The 19,247-nt window shown below is 38.8% G+C and overlaps 1 protein-coding gene across 1 annotated transcript in view; it reads right to left on the bottom strand.

The window, feature by feature from the left end:
• LOC111147382 (zinc finger protein 804B) overlaps positions 1 to 8,352 on the bottom strand; it is a 524,142-nt gene extending 515,790 nt beyond the window's left edge. The window contains exon 1 of the mRNA XM_022503386.1: positions 8,245 to 8,352. Coding sequence (XP_022359094.1) covers positions 8,245 to 8,352 — 108 coding nt within the window. The remainder of the gene's footprint in view (positions 1 to 8,244) is intronic.
• Positions 8,353 to 19,247: the final 10,895 nt, after the last annotated feature.

The following is a 19,247-nucleotide window of genomic DNA, read 5'->3' as shown; positions in this document are numbered from 1 at the left end:
GAAGAGTGAGAGACAGAGAAAAAGAAAAGGTAGAAGAACCACTGTTTTTTCTTATTATTATACACTCATAAATAGGAAGGGAATAATCAAATTCCTAACTTATAATTCATTTCTCAGAAGCTATTAAATATGTGCCAATGAAAAGTATGGCTTAATCAACTTCTGTACAAATTTCATCTATTCATACATAGCCAATCTTCAGTCTCTTGTGGCCTTTAACAAAAATATTCTGAAATGGTTACATGGAATAAAGCACTCTGCAATTTGGGTTAATAGGAAGTATTAAATTATACTTGAAGCAATTGACCAGATGATCTTGGTAGATATTAAAGCAAGAAGCCTTACTATGAAAACAGTGACCACTTAATCCATCAGTAGAACAGTATACTTTCTCAAAGATTCTGGTGAACTAAATTGGGAAAACAGTCTCTAAGGAAAAGATGTCTTCATGGAGATACTGTAGGGACCAAAGGGAACACATTTATGCCAGTTAAATTCCATCAAAGCCCTTTTTTCCCCCTCCCTGTTGAAATCAATAATGAACCACAAGCTGTGCTCAGCTCTGGGGACATAAGGGTAAGAGCAGACATGACCTCAAGGATCTCACATCCTATGACTGAAATGGAGACCAAGAAACAACTAGAGTTCAGCAATAATCAAGGTAAGCAATGGGTGTGGTGGCAGCCTACAAGAAAAGTGCCTGACTCACGATAGGGAACTCAGGGTCAAATCACATGAGGACTCAACTCTTCAGTGAGGTCAGAAAGAATATATAAAACACGATGCAAGCAATGAAGACAGTGAGAGGATTTGTGCCAGAGGAACAGCATGTGCGATGGAATAAAGGTCTAGAAATACCCATCATAGTCAAGAACTCTCAGTAGTTTGGACTGGCTACAGCATAGGATCAGGTGGAAAAACAGAGTTAAAGGCACTGATAGGAGCTGGACCATCAAGACTCTTAGATACCATCCAGGGACTCTGATCATTTTAAAGATAATGTGAATGGAATTCATATGGCCATCAGGGTATCTCTTGACTTCATGTTTAGATGAAGCCCATTAATAGGAAGAGACAGACCTCAGTGGAGCTTCCATCCCTTCCATCCACATTCCAAAAAAAGGGGCCCAGGGGTTATTTTCTGTTTAGAATATGATATTTATTTCATTCACAAAGAGGAAACGCATCTAGCCTTTGCTTGCCAAGGAAAATGTTAGGGAATATAATTATTCATTGCAAAATGGAGTTCTGGAAAGGACATCTGTGTGTGGGGGGAGGTACTGACTGGATCTGTTGCTCAGGAGGTAGATGGGACAAGTGAAGTGCTGAGTCATAGCTGTGGGAAGGTGGGCAGGGGAAGAACACTGGTAGGTAGGTTCTGAATGGAGATATGGGGGAAGCTCTAAATTCTGAGCTGGAGATGAACATTAAATGTGGATGGTGAACAGAGAAGAAACTTGTACGCTTCGGTTGGGAAGCAGACAGAACAGGGTGGTTCTCACCATTTGCGGGGGTCTGTACCTCTAGAGTTAGACATACATGCCAACCTTTACACATAAGGCAAAAAAAGATATGGAAAAAAAAACCCTGATGATCATTCTAACGAAAGGATCAATGGCAAGAGGAATAACAGGGAGGGAAAGGATTGTTTAGAAAAAAACAAACTGACAGTATCTGTTTCAAAATAAACTATATCCTGCCACCCACACCCACACTGAAGTGAAGTAAAATTTGCCAAAAGAAATTTGCCAATTGTCAAAGCAAAAAAATTGGCAGCCCTAATTATACTTGAAACAAATGAACAAAATGAATACTCCCGATTCCATGAATCATTGTCAAAGCTGTCCAGTACAATCCTGAGCAGCATCCTTATATTTAGATAGTCCATATTTCATTATTTATTTATAGCCTGACTTACAAGTTCACAATAGAACTAAGTCATCTGAAAGAAATATTATACATTGAAGCAATAAAACATACATTTAAGAGAATGAGAGCAGTGGAAAATTAAAATAAAACTGAACTGGGAATAGGAGATGAGCAGGGGCGGGGACATCATGTTGTTTGGGAGGCCAACATCGATCCCCATGGCTTTGCTAAGCCACACATTTGTCTCTGAGTTTCCTACCAGCCAAGGAAGGAAAGAAAAAAAAAAAATAGCTAATTCCAATAGTTCTCTTTATCTGTGAGGAAAGTCTTTTAACAGTTTTTCAGAGTATATGTTTAGATTTTAGGTATCAAATTTGAATGAAAGAAGGGATTAGTTCAATACATGTTATCAGGGGAACGAAACATCATACATGGGTAAATATTTCTAAAAGCCCTTTTTCATTTTGTACGCTATATAATATTCTTTTGCCATTTTTTGTCTTCAGTAACCCAACAAGGTCTTAGTAACAAGTGAGAACATTGTCTAAGATATAATGTGATTCATCTTTCCAGACTTTCTTCTGAGGTTCGGTAAATACTTCCAAAGTAAGAAAGACTGTGGAACTTGGTGACTGGTCTATTACTAACGTCACCATAACTACACTTTGTCATGAAAACATATCAAATATTTAATTTCTCACTCCACACCTTATCCACTAAGTAAACCTGACTCACAAAATCTGTCTACCAAAGGCTGTCACCTGTCAGTTTATAAGGATTACCTGAAAAACTGTATTTTTTAAAACCAAGATATTTTCAAGCAAAGTAGCATTTTTACTTCAATTTTGATTCGAATTACTTTCTACAGAATACGTGTGTATTAAAGAATTATTCTGACAATGTGTATTTAGAGCAAACCAAATTCACACTGAAAGACACTTCCTAGAGTTATTTGAAATATGTATTACTCTTCCTGCTCCTTGCTCCCTACATAGCCTAAAACCTACTCATACTTCAAGCTCTGTCATTACCGCATGAAAAGTATGTATCACAGTGCATACGCATTAGACAACAAAGATACCATAGCTCCTCGTTCAACTACAAATGATCAAGTTATATGTCAAATGCCATCCTCATTTAATCTCCATGATGCCAATATGTTTTATTTTTAGTTTGTTTCCAAATTATGGAGCGGAAATTTAAAATAGAGGTTATCTTTACAGTATGTCTAAAAGAAACAAATCAAAGGATTTTATCTATCAAATTTTAATCATGAAATAAGTGTAAGACAACCTAACAAAAGTCATAAACTATACCACTCAAATACTCATTTGATTCCTCTAACCACAGGAACTTTCCAAAGGCACAGAAACACAAATTTAAGACCTAAAAACTTGACAATTCTTTTTGAAAGCATAAATGCCAACTACAAGTTTCTGAAATCAGATAGTTGGGGAAAAGAAGAAAGGGATTGAAAAGACAGTGAGAAGAAAGGGGTTTGCTTAATTCAATATTTGTCATAACAAAGAAAACATATAAGAGTCATACCTCAGTCTTCTTTATTGGAAATATCTACAAGTTTCAGCATAAAAGGCAGTATTAGCCTATTCATGAATTCCAAAAGAGGACACAGGTGACTTCTCTATGGGAGACTACATCTTCATAATTATATTTGGCACATGAAAAGCATATCAGTTTGAGATCATTTTTAGATGTGTTTAACATGTACTTAGTGAACATAATGAAAATGCACATAGAAGAGTACAGGCATAAGAAACAACAAGGTTGGGTCTGCACTCATTGCTTCATAAGGAGTTCTCTGAAGAGATGTACCTCAAGGCAATTTGTTTCTAGACTGCTTAAATGAAATGCATTTTTAATTTTTAAAAGGGAACTTTCTATGATTTTTTAATCCATTTAAAATGCTGGTTTCACTGTATGCCACCTCCTTCCACTAGGCAGTTTAGTCAGATACATAATTTAGAATAAGATCACTGAACAGAACAAAATAAAAACAACAACAAAATCCAAGAATCCTGATCTGTTGCTCAGGTGAAAAACCCCCAAATTTCTTCATATCCAATGTTTTGGGGGGTAGTAAGAGGCAAATCCAGAAACAGATAGTTCTAAATGTCTAACTATGACACTCTCAGGAATAAGCACTTCTTAAGCTGTACCACCCTACATAAGCTTCAAAAGACTGGTAATAAGCTAAACGTGCACCACAGATAAAATATACAACTATGATTATTATTAATATTTCATCAATTGGTAACCTGAATGATAGTCATATTATTAACCACACACAAATTAAGTAACAAACCATACATGAATCCAAATTTGAAACAGTATTTGTCATTACAAAAAATAACTAAGAATAAATTCAAACATATTTTTGGCACTATGTAGAGGATATTATTTGTTCTACTGAAGTCAAACATGGTGATAGAAGAACTTAGAAGTCCACACACACACAAATGAATGTACCTATAGACTATTCTCTTAATGAATATTTCAATTATGGTAACAAAGTTTCATGGTTAACATGTTTGATGGTAAAAACTGAATGTAATACATAGGTAACTTCTCAGGTTTGAGCACTGATAACTTTGTATCTGTATGCGTATGTGTAGGTACTGAGAATGGGTACATGTGTTTGTGTACATGATACGGATTTCTAAAGTCATCACTTAGTCATTTTATTTCAGAGTTGTGATAGGGTGGGAGATAAATATCCTAACATGTGAGAGGGTGCAAATTTACTTTCTAAAATTAGACACTTTTACCATTAAGTACTATGTAGTACTCAATGGTGTACAAAGTACAATGTAATTTACTCTGTCATTTTCTTTTTTTTTTTTCTTTAATCTATCCCCGGATTTAAAGTAACATAAACTATCTCATCGATTATTCATATTCTAATTTGGATGAAAAGCAGTATGTTATTTTGTTCATATCAAGTCCCCAAAAGAAAAGAGATCCCACAGACAAGATATTTGCACATGTTCACTTTGAAGACAGGAGCTGAATTTGACTCCAGGATTTCCAGTTTGCTGATCTGTGAAAATTGTTTGGGGGTAAAATGCTCTATTTATTTCTCAAGTATCCCACTAAGTTTCTATTAGAAGAACTCCATGTAATGATTCAATGTTTTCTAAATGAAATCCTTTGAAATAAAAATGTATATAAATATAATCATTTCCTTTGTGCTGTTAGTTTAATACCACGTGTCCAGACTCTAGAGACTACAGGCATGTGATTTGAACATGGCAAATATATGTAACTACTTTCAATATATGAGTGAAGAATTATATCCAGGAGATACTGAAATACTAAATTCATATTACCCAGATAGATATCAGAAGATATATATTTCTTGTAAGGATATGTGTGTGTATATATATATATATATATATAAAATGGAACGGGATATATATATATACACACTATATATATATATATACACATATATATGTATATATATGTATGTATACATATACATATATGTGTGTGTGTGTGTATATATATATAAATATATAAAGAAATTCTCCTTACATCAAAATGAAATTGTAGCTTGTCTCCTTTCTATAATGATGTTACAAAATAGTCTCATTCGATAATTGTGTTAAGTGCTCTATTAAAACAGGAAAGTATGGATTAAAATAGAAGAACATTTGGATTAAAAGAGTAAGAACCAAAGTTGAAGTATTGCAGACCTTAATAAGACTGAGTTAAATCAACTAATGATTGTATCCCACTTCAGAGTCCCAGATAAACTGAGTCTCAGTGAGTGGAAATAATCCAAGTCAATGATGTAGAGGTTGATTTGAGACACTCTGAGCACAAAATTTGGGAAAACATAATAAAAAGGTATTGCCAGAGTAGATAAGTGCTTTAAGAAAAAAATAAATGACTATCTTACGGATCTGTGAGTTTAATATTTATGTTGATGAAAAAAATCAATAAATGTGTATCAACCTGAAAGTAACGAGGGGTGTGTATTGCTCAATATAAAAAAGAAATGATACATCACCCAGTTTTTAGCTTCATGCTTTACAACCCATTAATAAAGAAGGTAAACATGCAGTCATCTAGGAAACTATTATTTAGGAAACAATTACTTAAAAACTAGGAAACTATTATTTACATGCTCAAGAGTCTAGGCTCCAGAAGGTAGAGACCTAATCTAATTTAGGAAGAAAGATTAAGTGTCAGGTAACGTGAAGGCCATGACTTGTCTCAAAAACCTACCTGTGACAGAGAATGAATGAACATCAATTTTTCACACACTGCCTATCTCATGTGAGAAACTACTGAAACCTTGAAAAAGTCATTCAAATTTCATAGTAAAATGTAAAGGAAGACAAAATAAATCAGGTGTAGGAAGTCCATAAACAGACAAACTTGGCTATTTTTTGAATGCTGCCAGTGTAATTTAAGTACACTCAAATGTGTAAATATTGGAGAGAATAATCCCATGAGTCAAAGTATAACAACTAGGTAAAAGTAAATGAATTAGTATTTTATAAAAATGAGCCCAACAGTGAATGGGAATAGTGTCCTGTGGGTGTGAGCACCTGCTCAGCCCGCAGAGCCATGTGGATTACGGGCTGTCTTGTCATAACCCTGTTCATGTGTCCGTCTCTGGGGAATCCGTCAGGCTTCTGGGAGATGAGTGACCACAGTGGAGAAGGAAGGACCCCTTCTGACCATGTGACAGAAATTGTCTCTACAAGCCCTTTAGATTTTGGAAGATTAATTCCATATTCTAACAAACTTAAATAGAACTGAACAATATAGGAACTACGAAGTAATTCTTCCTTTATCCTGTGAATGATTAAGGCATATAGACTATAACACCTTGCCCAGTTCAGATTTCTATAACCAAAGAGGGGGTTTCGGAACATAGCCACAGAGATTAGCAAAGTGTTGAACATTAATACCTTGGAGAAAGGAGGAATATTCTAGGTTTTCAAGATGAAATGAGCTCAAGGAAAAACTCGATAGATTTAAGTTGGCTAGAAGGAAGATTCTGACACTGTGGGTTCTTAAACATTGAGGTGGTTTGCTGAGACTGCAGAAACTCCAATCCTGAGAATCTTTAAAAATAGAAAGGATTCAGACCAGCTGCTCAGAAGGATTGAATGTGGGCTTTCTTCAACTAAAACTCTCCAAGACCCCTCTAGCCCTCAGAGTCTAATTGTAAGTGCCAATATAAACAGTATATTCCATTCTAACACTTCTGCTTCAGTACCATGTAGTTGAGGGGGTGGGAGGGATCGCGGCGACCCACATTCACAGAGCATAAAAACATGTGAGGCACTAGCTTGTCGTAATTAGGAGTCCTAGTGGTATCTCTGGATACTTGGACTTTCTGATTTAAAATTTCTCTTGCAAATCACATATAGCACTTAATCAAAAAGTTTTAAAGATATATTGCAGTTTTGAATAATTCATGCTAATGAAGCATTAAAACATGATGAAAAGTGCAAAAAATAAATAAAAATCAGGCAACTTAAGTTCTCCTTCTTTATATCATTCAGACTTAAAATACTGGTTTTTCTATTAAACTAGAAAACTTGTCCCTGGTCACTTATTAATAATCCAAAACTTTCCCCCTAACATATAATGACATTTTTTTGAAATATATTTGAATCTGTACATTAGCCCATAGCATGAACCAATTAATAAATTAATAATATATCGAAGTCCTAGAGTGTGGCCAAAATTATTTTACAAAAAAAAATACTTGAATAAATCAAATAGTAAACTAAATTGAATAGTGCACTAAGTTGAGTGATCACTCCAATTGTATGTAAATATATTTGTACCTAATACCACAAACTATCCACTTCATATTTCCACAAAAGACTCTAACGTTCTTTAAAGAACCTGCACAGTTAAGCATTAGATTTAATTAAGTGTTGGCGTCCAACACCTTTCCATCTGCCAGTACCTTGATGCAAAATCTTGAAGAAGTTTATTTTCTTATAAAGTAAGGGCAGCATTTTTTAACTAATCCCAACTGATGACTTCCCAAAGCATGGCTATAAAGTGCCACTCAAACTTTCTACACTGCCCAAATCAGTAGATTCATAACTTGACATAGCACACAGGAGCTACCCTCACAGCCCTGCAGTTAACTGCATTCGGTAAATATTTGCATCCATGGTACTACAGATGCTAATGACTGTGTTGAACATACATATGTAAACACACACCCCTTGCTGTGTAACAGCCTGTCAATAAATTGTAAAAACAGACACAATATACTCATGGGTAAGGTGGATATCCACCACCCACTCATTGTACCAGGACAATATCTCTTTTTGTTTATCTTGATTTTGAACGTGTGTGTGTGTGCGCGCAGGTTACCGGAGAGGGAGATCCGTTCTTGCAGAGGGGCCCTCTGAAGACTCCTTTAATGCCCCGATAGTGCCCATTGCTGAGATGTCTCGAACTGATGACCAGGTAGCAAGCCATGTGGGTCCAAGCAGGAGGCGCAGAGTCTCAACTCCTCACCAGACGACCAGGCGCGGAAAAGCGGGCTGATTTCTCAGCAGCAACAGTGACTGCCACCTCCCGAGAAGAAGCGGCCAGCGGCAAGCAGGGGACGCGGCGGCAGCGCGTCCCCACAAGCAGGGGACGCGGCGGCAGCGCGTCCCCGCTCCTCGCCCCGCGCGGGGCTCCTGCTGCCGGCAGCAGCGGCTGCTCTGACGGCGGCGGCGGCGGCAGCGGCAGCGGCAGCCACACAGCACTTAGGGGACCCGGCGAGCCAGTCCACATGCTGCTCTGACGAGGTGGCTGCTCTACCGCGGGCCGGCGATATATATATATATATATTTTTTTTAAGGACAACTTCCTGGGTCCGCCGGGGAATCAGGCACTCCTCCGCCCCCTTTCCTCCCGCCCCCCGCTTTCGCACCCAGCGCACGCCCCGGGATGCTCAGGCGCGGGTCCCCGTCACCTGGCCGGGGGCGTCCGCGGGCTGGGCTGCGGGCTGCGGCGCTGGGCGGCAGCCGCAGCAGCAGCGGTGGCGTGCCCGGGAAAGTGGCCGACGGTCCTGGGGAGCGCCACTCCGCTGCCCCCGCTGCAGTGGCGGGGGCGGGGGCGCAGGAGGCAGCGCGTGGGCTGGGGTGAGGACCGGGAGTTGGGGACGCGGCGACCTGTGAGCGGGAGCGGTTAGCCCCACCGCTCCGAGCTGTCGGCTGAAGGCGAGGGGCGCGCCGGGCGGCCGCGCGAGGAGGTGACAGCTGCGGCGGCGGCGGCCGGAGGCTCTGGCGGCTGCGGGACGCGCCGCGCCGGCATCCTGCCATCAGCCGCCCGGGCCCCTGGTCCCTCTGCCCCGTCTCCAGGCCAACTTTGCGCCGGGTTTGGGGGCGGGGGCCCGGGGCGACTGGGGAGGGCGGCGGTGGAGGAGCGGAGCGGGAGGAGAGCGTTTTCTTCACTCTTTCGCTGCCTGCTCGCCTTCAGCATGTTTCAGCGCTCGGGCTGCCGGCGGCGTTCGCAGAAGCAACAGCTCCCCAGCCGGCTGGACCGATGAGCTGTGCAGCCCCAAATAAGGGAGACGGGTTAGATGCGCTATGATAGGTAATGGATGCAGGAGGAAAGAAGTTTTAGATAGGAAACTTGCATAAGGAATAGAAACGAAACATGCATACGTGTGTGTGTGTGTGTGTGTGTCCAGAGTTAGAAACGGTCACTTACGAGTCTTTAAGTACCTATAAAGAGGCAGGTATTTGGGGTTTGTAGAGGACGTTTGTGTCTCCACAACCCTCAACAATCATCCCTCAACGGTGCTTCTTGACCGACGTTAGATCATTTACCGTAAATAAAGCCACCAGGGAGCGAGCGGCACCAAGAATAAATGACCTGTGCAGCAATGTGTTCTGAAAAGAGAAGGAAGGCTTTCTGGAGTCCGGAGACGAGTGGGCGCTCTCCACCCCGCGCTGACCTGGCGGGGTTCTGCGACCCCTCTAGTCCCACCCGGCAAGGTCTGTGCTGGGGAGAACAGGAAGGGTGGCCTCCTTCTCCTCTTGCCTTACCACTGGACTTAATGCCAGGTTAAAGCTAGTGCTCCCTGTCCCCTCCCCAGTTTTCTCCCCTTCTGTCCCCCACAATGCTCCATGGCATCCTGGTTGACCCTGAGGACCTTTCACAAATGATAGAAACAGGTCAAAGAAAACAGGTCATTTGGTTTTTCCTCTTCAGGCAACTCATAAAACTCTTCAAAAAAAAAAAAAAATCTGATTAACATAATTTTTAAAACTATCCAATAAAGACCTTTTTATTTACATGACTACAATAGTTTATATCCTTAATATTTTATTAAACACATAGATGTAGTTCTCACTTTAAAGATTTCAGATAGTCTTTTTAGAGTGTTAAGGCAAAATGCCAATTACTTGAAAACTTTGAATTGAAAACTGCTGAAACTGACATGGGGGGATGTAAATCTTTTTTTTTTTTTAAGATTTTATTTATTTATTTGACACACAGAGAAAGATCACAAGTAGGCAGAGAGGCAGGCAGAGAGAGAGGAGGAAGCAGGCTCCCTGCTGAGCAGACAGCCCGACATGGGGCTCTATCCCAACACCCTGAGATCATGACCTGAGCTGAAGGCAGAGGCTGGCTTTAACCCACTGAGCCACCCAGGCACCCAGGGGATGTGAATCTTGTAGGATGGTTTATTTTGTAATTATCTTGTTGGTTAAGAACTTCTGCAATAAAAAAATTATAGAGCAGTGACAATAGATACAACACATCCACGTTCTCCTTTCTATTAAGACTGATGTGGTTAACAATGTTATGTTTATTGAACTTAGAACTGTGAAATATTAACCAAAGCTGAGAGTAAGTAATATTACCCATGTATAGACATTAGATACATTCTATACCAAAAAAAAGGTGGGGGGCGCCTGGGTGGCTCCGTGGGTTGGGCCTCTGCCTTCAGCTGGGGTTGTGATCCCAGAGTCCTGGGATCGAGCCCCACCCCATGTTGGGCTCTCTGCTCAGCAGGGAGCCTGCTTCCCCCTCTCTCTCTGCCTGCTGCTCTGCCTACTTGTGATCTCTGTCTGTCAAATAAATAAATAAGATCTTAAAAAAAAAAAAGGTATTTACAAGCAGTGAAATTTCAAAATCAGGAAAAAGCTTTGTCAAAAAAATGAAGTAGAATTTTTAAAAGGAGATAGTGCACCTCAGCCTAGACTATTTCGCTCTTCATAAATGTAAGCATCAAGGACCTAAGTGTAAATACCATCGGATGGACTGGAAAAATCAATAATGTCATATACTGTGACTAACAGCCTCAAGGACACTATTCCTTCCTTATTAGGCAAATGTAATTCCTAATAATGTTTAATTATTAAGAATCAAGTATACTCTTCTAAAATGAAAGAACTGACAAGTAATCAAAAAGTGTACAATTCACACATACCATTCTATTGTATTATTTTCTTATTCAAAGTATTACATTTATTCAAACTATGACATTCTTGTTCATTTGACTATTATCCTATGTGCATTTGAGTTTCCCCACAGGAAACAAAGTAATCCCTTTTTATGGTAATGTTTCAAAGACTGTAGTAGTATTTCTAAATTTCTTTAAAATCATTTAATTTTTGTGGTCTTTCTTCTTTAAAATGAACGATACCAATTCTTCTGTTAACTTGCCATATTTTAAGTCAGTTATGGTTGTCCTTTGCTTTCTTTGTCATCCGTCTTAAAATATCAAGGCAAAAACTGACACATTTGTACTCTCAGCCAATTTTAAGAATAGGTTTTAAAATACACAACAATAACAGAAACAATTCCTTTCTTCTCCTGGCCAAGTGTGATTTCATCATAGTCAACAACTTCTCATCATTGTTGGCCTATATTTCAGATGTTGTGTACCCAACCTAAATAACAGAAACCTAAGTGTTTTTATTTGCAGAGTTACTATAGAGACAAAGTTGCTCAGTTGTATTAACTTCTCTCTTTGCTAAACAAGACACTTTCTAACTTCAGTAATTAAAAATTTTTAGAGAAAGTGAAAGGAAAGCAAAACACTTTAAGCCTATATTAAATGAATCTTAGCGACAGGTCAAATTCTATTACAACAAACATTATGAAAAGCAAACATCATGTGCAATTTTGCAAGGCCCTTTTATATTAAAGTAATATTTGATCTGATGAGTTTTCATTCCATGGAAGGAGATGTGGATGACAAAGGGCATGGATTGCAGCCTATAACAAAATTAACATTTCCACATATTTCCAGATTCATGGCTATGTCACGGATGATTGACAGAATGAGACATCCTCTCGTCCATTACCTTTCTCAAACACATCCTAGGTCAATCCTCTTATTTTCACATCTGCTGCCCAATCTTAGTCCAAACCATCATCACCTCCTGCTTGGACTACTGCAGTATCCTCCTAACCCATCTCACTGCTTCCAGAGTTGCCTCCATATGTGACATATTTTCTCCACCCAACAGTCAGGGTGATACTTTTATATTTTTACACATAATGTGTGTGTGTGTGTGTGTGTGTGTGTACTTTTAGAGAGAGAGTGAGAAGGAGGAGGAGAGAGGATCTCAACAGGCTCCATGCCCAGCAAGGAGCTGCTTAGAGCTCCATCTCACTACCCAAGATCACGACCCCAGCAGAAATCAAGAGTCAGCACTTAAGCAACTGAGCCACCCAGGCGCCCCCAGAGTGATATTTTGGAAACACAGGATCATATCCTAATACTTTCCTATTAAACCTTATCATACCCAGAATTAAGTCCAAATGATGCTCTGTTTAAAAAGCCCTTCTTACTCCAGTCCCTGCTCATTTTCTCCTACTGTGTGCCTGTCTCCCTCTGCTCCTCATGGTACTCAGAGAGACCCTTTGTGACCACCCAAGCTAATGGAGATATCTGGATTTCTCTACCACAGAAAATGGTGTGTGTGGCTTTTTTTAAAGTATTAATAAAATTTAATTTTTAGAGAAGTTTTAGGCTTACAGAAAGCTTGAGCAAAAAGTATAGAGAATTCCCATATATCTCTCAGCACCCCCAGCACACATAGTTTTTCCCATTATTAACATCTTGCTTTCGTTGTGGTACATGTGTTAGAATCGACAAGCCAATATTGATACAATATTATTAACAAAAGTCCATAGTTTACATTAGGGATCACTCTTTGGGTTCTATATTCTATGGGCTTTTAACAAGTGTATAATGAGGTGTATCAGCCATTAAAGTGTCATTCAGAATAGTTTCACTGCTCTAAAAACCACCTGTGCTCCACTTAGTCATCCCTCCATTCCCCTGAATCCCTGGCAACCCACCGATCTTTTTACTCTCTCCCCGTTTTTGCCTTTTCAAGAATGTCATAGAGCTGGAATTATATGGTGTATAGCTTTTTCAGATTGGCCTCTTTCATTTAGAAATACACATTTTAAGTTTCTTTCACATCTTTCAGTGGCTTAATATCGCCTTTCTTTGTATTGCTGGACTAATGGAATATTTGAACAATATTCCATTATATTCTGAGTTGAATGGTACGTCTCCCCCCAAATATTGAAGTCCCGATGCCCTGGAACATGACCTTATGTGGCAAAAGGGTCTTCGCTGATGATCAAGTTAACATGAGATCATTAGGGTGGACCCTACTACAATATGACTGTGCTCTTGTTTTTTTTTTTTTTTTTAAAGGTACAATTTGGACACAGAGATGGAGGAACAGGGAGATGGCCACATGAAGAATGGAATTATCCTTCCACAGGCCAAAAAATGAAGATCACCAGCAAGGAGAGCGACATGAAACAGATTCCCCCTCATGGCACTCAGAAGGAACCAATCTGGCCAGCATCTTGATTTCAAACCTCTAGCTTCAGAAGTGTGTGACACTCCATGTTATTGAAGCAACTCCACCTGTTGTACTCTGATCGAGCAGCTTTAGGAAACTAACACGCATTGTAGAGATGTGCCTCAGTTTGTTTATCCATTCACTTGTTGAAGGATATCGTGGGGGCTCCCAAGTTTGGGCAAGTATGAATAAAGCTGCCATAAACCTTCATGAGCAGGTTTTTGTGTGGACCTAAGTTTTCAGCTCCTTTGGGTAAATGCCAAGGAATGCAACCACTGGATCTTATATTGAGTTTTGTAAGAAACTTCCAAACCGTCTTATATTGAGTTTTGTAAGAAACTGCCAAACTGTACCCCCTGGCATTGCTGCCAACAATGGGTGATGGTTTCTGGTGCACCGTGTCATCACCAACATCTGGTGTGGTCAAGTGTTTTGGATTTTTAGCCACTCTAATAGGTGTATAGTGGTATCTCACTGCTGTTTTAATTTGCAATTCTCTAATGACATATGATGTTGAAGGTCTTTGCATTATGCTTCTTTGCCATCTGTGTATCTTCTTTGGTTAGGTGTCTATTCACATCATTTGCTCATTTTTTAACTGGGTTACTTGTTTTCCTTTTCTTAAGTTTTAAGAGCTCTTTGTATATTTTGGGTACCACTCTGTTATCAGATAATATATTTGCAAATGTTTTCCCCCAATATGTGGCATTTCTTGTCATTTCTTACCAGTGTCTTTGGCAGAGCAGAAGCTTTTAATTTTAATATTGTCCAATTTATTATTTTTTTCTTTCATGGATTGTGCTTCCAGTGTTGTACCTAAAAAGTCACCACCAAACCGGAAATCACCTAGATTTTCCTCCATGTTATCTTCCAGGAGTGTTACAGTTTTAGACTTTACATTTAAGTCCATGGTCCATCTTAAGTGAATTTTTGTGGAAGAGGTAAGGTCTTTGTCTAGATTCATTTCTTCTCTTTTTTGGATGTCAAGGTCCAGTTGTTCCAGCACCAGTTATTGAAAAGAACTGAATTACTTTTGCTCCTTTGTCAAAGATGAGTTGGCTGTTTTTGCATGGGTCTATTTCTGGGTTTTCTAGTCTGTTCCACTGATCTTTTTGTCTACCCTTTCACCAATACCACACTGTTTTGATTACTGTAAGAGCCTATTTTCAACATGTTAAGCTTTTATATATTTTAATACTTTATTGTGTATCTAGGTATTGATTATTTCTCATTCTTGAATGACAACTATGAAAGCAGGGAAATCCTCTATTTTGTCTGCTCTGTGGTCCTAACACTTAAAGCAATGCCTTGAGAATACAGAAGCTCTTAACTGGTATGTGGGAAGTAAATGAATAAGTGTTTTCTATTTTAACCTACTAATTACCGCTGTATTTCCATAATGGTGTATTGTGTGTTTACACACACACACACACAAACACACGAGAAACTCTGAAATTTGGTTGCAGTATTTTTGTTTCTTTTTAGGTCTAAGACACATTTGGTAAAATTCCACTAATTCTTCTACTTAAACTAAAATAATGCCACTATTATTAAATACTATTTGGACTCTGAGCTTCTCCCAAATTCCATGCATTGTATTCTGATTCTAAAAAAGCTAATGATTATAGAAACTACGGACTTAATTGCACTAAAGTATTTATTATTTGGAGGCCAGAGATTTGGCGTTCTTAAGGATGGGACCCTCAAAAGACATTTGTTATGCCTCACACTGATTAAGTCTATCAAGCCAAAAGAGGTCTAGTTAGCAGAACTCAGGCTTTGAAAATGAAGAATATCTTAGAGCATGATCCCATATTGGGTGCCTACAGGACCAGGCTGGTAATGTGAAATAGTGAATTGTGTTGGTGAAAAATAAAACAACAGGGACCATGGTGGGCATCTCATATAGGCAGCTCCTATAGAGCCTTAGGTATATGAAATCTGAAGCAGGATGCTGTAGAATCGTTGTAGTTTTTTTGTTTATTTGTTTGTTTGTTTGTTTGTTTTTATTGTGTTATGTTAGTCACCAAACAATATATTAGTTTTTGATGTAGTGTTCCAAGATTCATTGTTTACATATAACACCCAGTGCTCCATGCACATGCCCTCCTTAATACCCACCACCCAGGCTCCTCCAACCCCCTACCCCTCTCCCATCTAAAACCCTTAGTTTGTGTCTTGCAGTCCACAGTTTCTCATGGTTCTTCTCCCCCTCTGACTTAGCCCCTCACTTAATCCTTGTAGTATTTTAAAAGAAATCTGAATCCCTATTTTTATATAAAATCTAGTATTTAAATATTGGCAACTAAGAGAATGTATTTTTTTCTATACTATGAGAATTTTCAACAAGAGCACCATATTATGAGTGAAAGGCAAAAAGGAGAAGATATAGGTAATACAGAGATACAATAAAGAACTCCCATCTACAATATATAAAGAACTCATATAAATCAATAATAAAGAATTAAAAAGTAAGAGAGGGACTTCAGAGACATTTCACCAAGAAAGGTATTGATACAGGCAATAAACATAAGAAAAAAAAGTCACGATGTAATTACTCATCAGAGAAATTCAAATTAAAATAGCAATGACATATCATGATAAACCCTCCAGAATGACTAAAATTTAACAAATCTAAAGCATACAATGGTGGCAAGGATCTGGAGTTCTCTTACATTACTGGTAGGAGATAAAATTGGAAAAACCCATGTGGGAAACGATTTGGAAATATTTATTAAAGCTAAACTTATTCTATGGGACCCAGCAATCTTATTCCTAGGTAATCATCAAAGACAAATGAGTACTTACATTCACTGAAGACACATACAGGAATATTTACAGCTGCTTTATTCCTAATAGCCAAAAAAAATAGAACAATGCAAATATTCATCAGTAAGAGAACAGATAAAAAAAAAAAAGAAACATATTCATTGAAAGGAGTACTACACTACAACATAAAGGAAAAATGGTTGCTCTCAATAAGAATACCAATTAGTATTACAAGCATAAAAAATGAGCAAATGCATTGAGAGACAAATGACTAGAAATTGTATGATTCTATTTACATAAAATTCAGGAACTGGCAGAAATAGTCTATTGTGGAAATCAGATAGTGGTCGTTTCTTGGATGGACTGTATTCACTGAGAATGGATACAAAAGAGCCTTCTTGAGTCTTGCCAATGTTGTCTTGATCTGGAAAGTGATTATGTGTGTGTGAATGTGTGTGTAAAAAGGTTTTGAGTTGTATACTGAAGATTCAGTGAGATACTAGAACACGTCCACCCGAATGGCTAAAATTAAAGAGACTCCCCGTACCAAGAATTGGCAAGGATAAGGAATAAGTGTAACTTTAACGTAGTATATGCTAAATTAATATAACAACTCTGGAAAACTGTTGGTAACATCTCCTAAAGTTGAGTGTTCATATAACCTATGACTAGCAAAATTCCATGGCATGTATATATATATATCACCAAAATACACAATCAAAGATGTTTACTGAAGAATTATTCAGTATAGTCCCCAAAAGGAAACAACCCAAGGATTCACCAACAGTGGAATAAATAAAAATTGCAGTATGTTCATACCGTAGAATATAACATAGGAGTAAAAACAAGCAAACTGCTAGACAAAAGAAAATAAGTGAATCTCATGGACCTCCAGTTGAACAAAAGCAGTCAAACCAAAGAAGTATCTAACATTTGATGCTGTTTATATAAGTTCAAAAACTAGCAAAAACTAATTTATGATGTTGGAAGTCAGCTTAGTGGTTACCTTTGGGGATTCATAAGGGAAGGGGAACAAAGGTGGATCCTGGGGGGCAAATAATATTTATCATGTGATTTGCCACTGTCTCAATGTATGTTACAAAGTCAATCCTTAAAATGTATCTAAAAAATTAACCCCCTCATTGTACAGATGAAGATACTAGGGCCCAGGGAAACTTAAAAATAGCCAAGTCACACAAATTAGAAAGAGAACTAGTCTCCCACTGCCTGGCTGTCTGCTGGCACACTGTTTTGTTTGTTTCTTGGGGTTCCCTCTCCTGTGACTAAGTTAGTTAGTTAGTCTATTTATTTCTGCATTCCTATGCCACAAACAAAGGAATGGAAGATCAGCACAATGGTCATGGTTTGATATGAGAAACACAAGTGAGCTTCAAGTCCCATATTCTTTTATGATCCACGTGCAGACCAGTGCTGTGGTCGCTGTGCCTGGGCCCCCATCCCTGGTCTTCTCTCTTCACCTTCATTGCCAATGGGAAGTGGATTCACATGAGGGTTATGAATAGAATATGGTTACCATCTCCCCAGCAAAGGGGCTAGACCTGATGTGAAAAGGTTGGAGAGGTGATGAACTTGGATGTCTCATGCTCTTCAGGGAAGCATTCTTTATGCTCATTCCCTGCCTGAGAAGCATGATGTAGTAGGTGAAGGCTTTCCTCCTGAGAGCTGAGCCCTCCTCCTCACTGTGGGCACCACTCCATAGAGGCTGTCCCCGCTGTGACCGGACCAAGCTAGCAGCCCAGAAACCCGGGATCCAGGCACTGGCGCCATGCTGAGCCGGACCATCACAGAGCCAGAAAGTAGAGCAGTTCTGCATTTTCTGATTTCAGCCTATGTGTACGTTGAAGAGACTACAGCTATATTGTGATTCTGTCTTTCATTAAAATAAATGATCATGGTACTAGGACTATGAGAAGCTATAAATCTTTGAAATAAATTCCTCAAGCAAAACACTCTTTGAGAAAGTCTTCAGAAAGTACAAATTGTAATATAGACTTTTGTTTCCCAAACATGTCGTCAACTTATTTCTTTCATTCTAAATTGCCTTATTTGGTTTGCTAATTGCATCACTTCTCTCACACTGGTCTTTTTTCACTTTTATAGGTCTGTTCGATTTTACCCTAATATTTAGCTTAATGGAGGTTTAGAGTTTTGAAATGTGAAAAAGAGAAAAGCAACATTTTTCAACCAGCTACTATCTAACTCAGCTTATGTCTCCAAATACAGCTAGTTATTCTTTGTGTTTGCCTCTGATCAGTACGGAATTCTAATTCCAACCACAAGCACAGGGAACTGGCCTAGCCAAGCTCGCTGAAGAGCTCCAATGAGAAGTTTGAGAATCACCGAGTGCCTGACTCTAAGCTACCCCAACTACAAGGACCTCTTTTATCAGTCTCTTTTCCTAGGTCTTACCTGTTAATGACATTTTCTACTAAGGGTAACTGTTTCAAACTAGTTTCTTGCAAAGCATAGTTTACCTGTACAGCCATAGGAAGTCACAGTAAACAGAAGATGACATTTAGCATTTTCATAGTGGTAAATCTGACAGTAAATACAAACGTTCAGATGTGAAGTTCTATTTGTGTTTAAAGCATACCAAAAAAGAAAGATTAGAAGGAAAGGAGGGAGGGAGGAAAAGAGGTGAAGGGAGAGGAAGAAAGCATTCTTTCCCTAGCAGCATCTTTAAAATCCTTATGACAGTGCTATGCCCCCACTTAAAATGAACCCAACAGGGTAAAGGATCTTATGGTC

This window comes from Enhydra lutris, unplaced genomic scaffold, assembly GCF_002288905.1.
Source record: "Enhydra lutris kenyoni isolate GAN:26980312 unplaced genomic scaffold, ASM228890v2 scaffoldscaffold16, whole genome shotgun sequence".
NCBI lineage: Eukaryota > Metazoa > Chordata > Mammalia > Carnivora > Mustelidae > Enhydra > Enhydra lutris.
The sequence above is the reverse complement of the archived record's forward strand: the minus strand, read 5'-3'. Positions and strand labels throughout refer to the sequence as shown.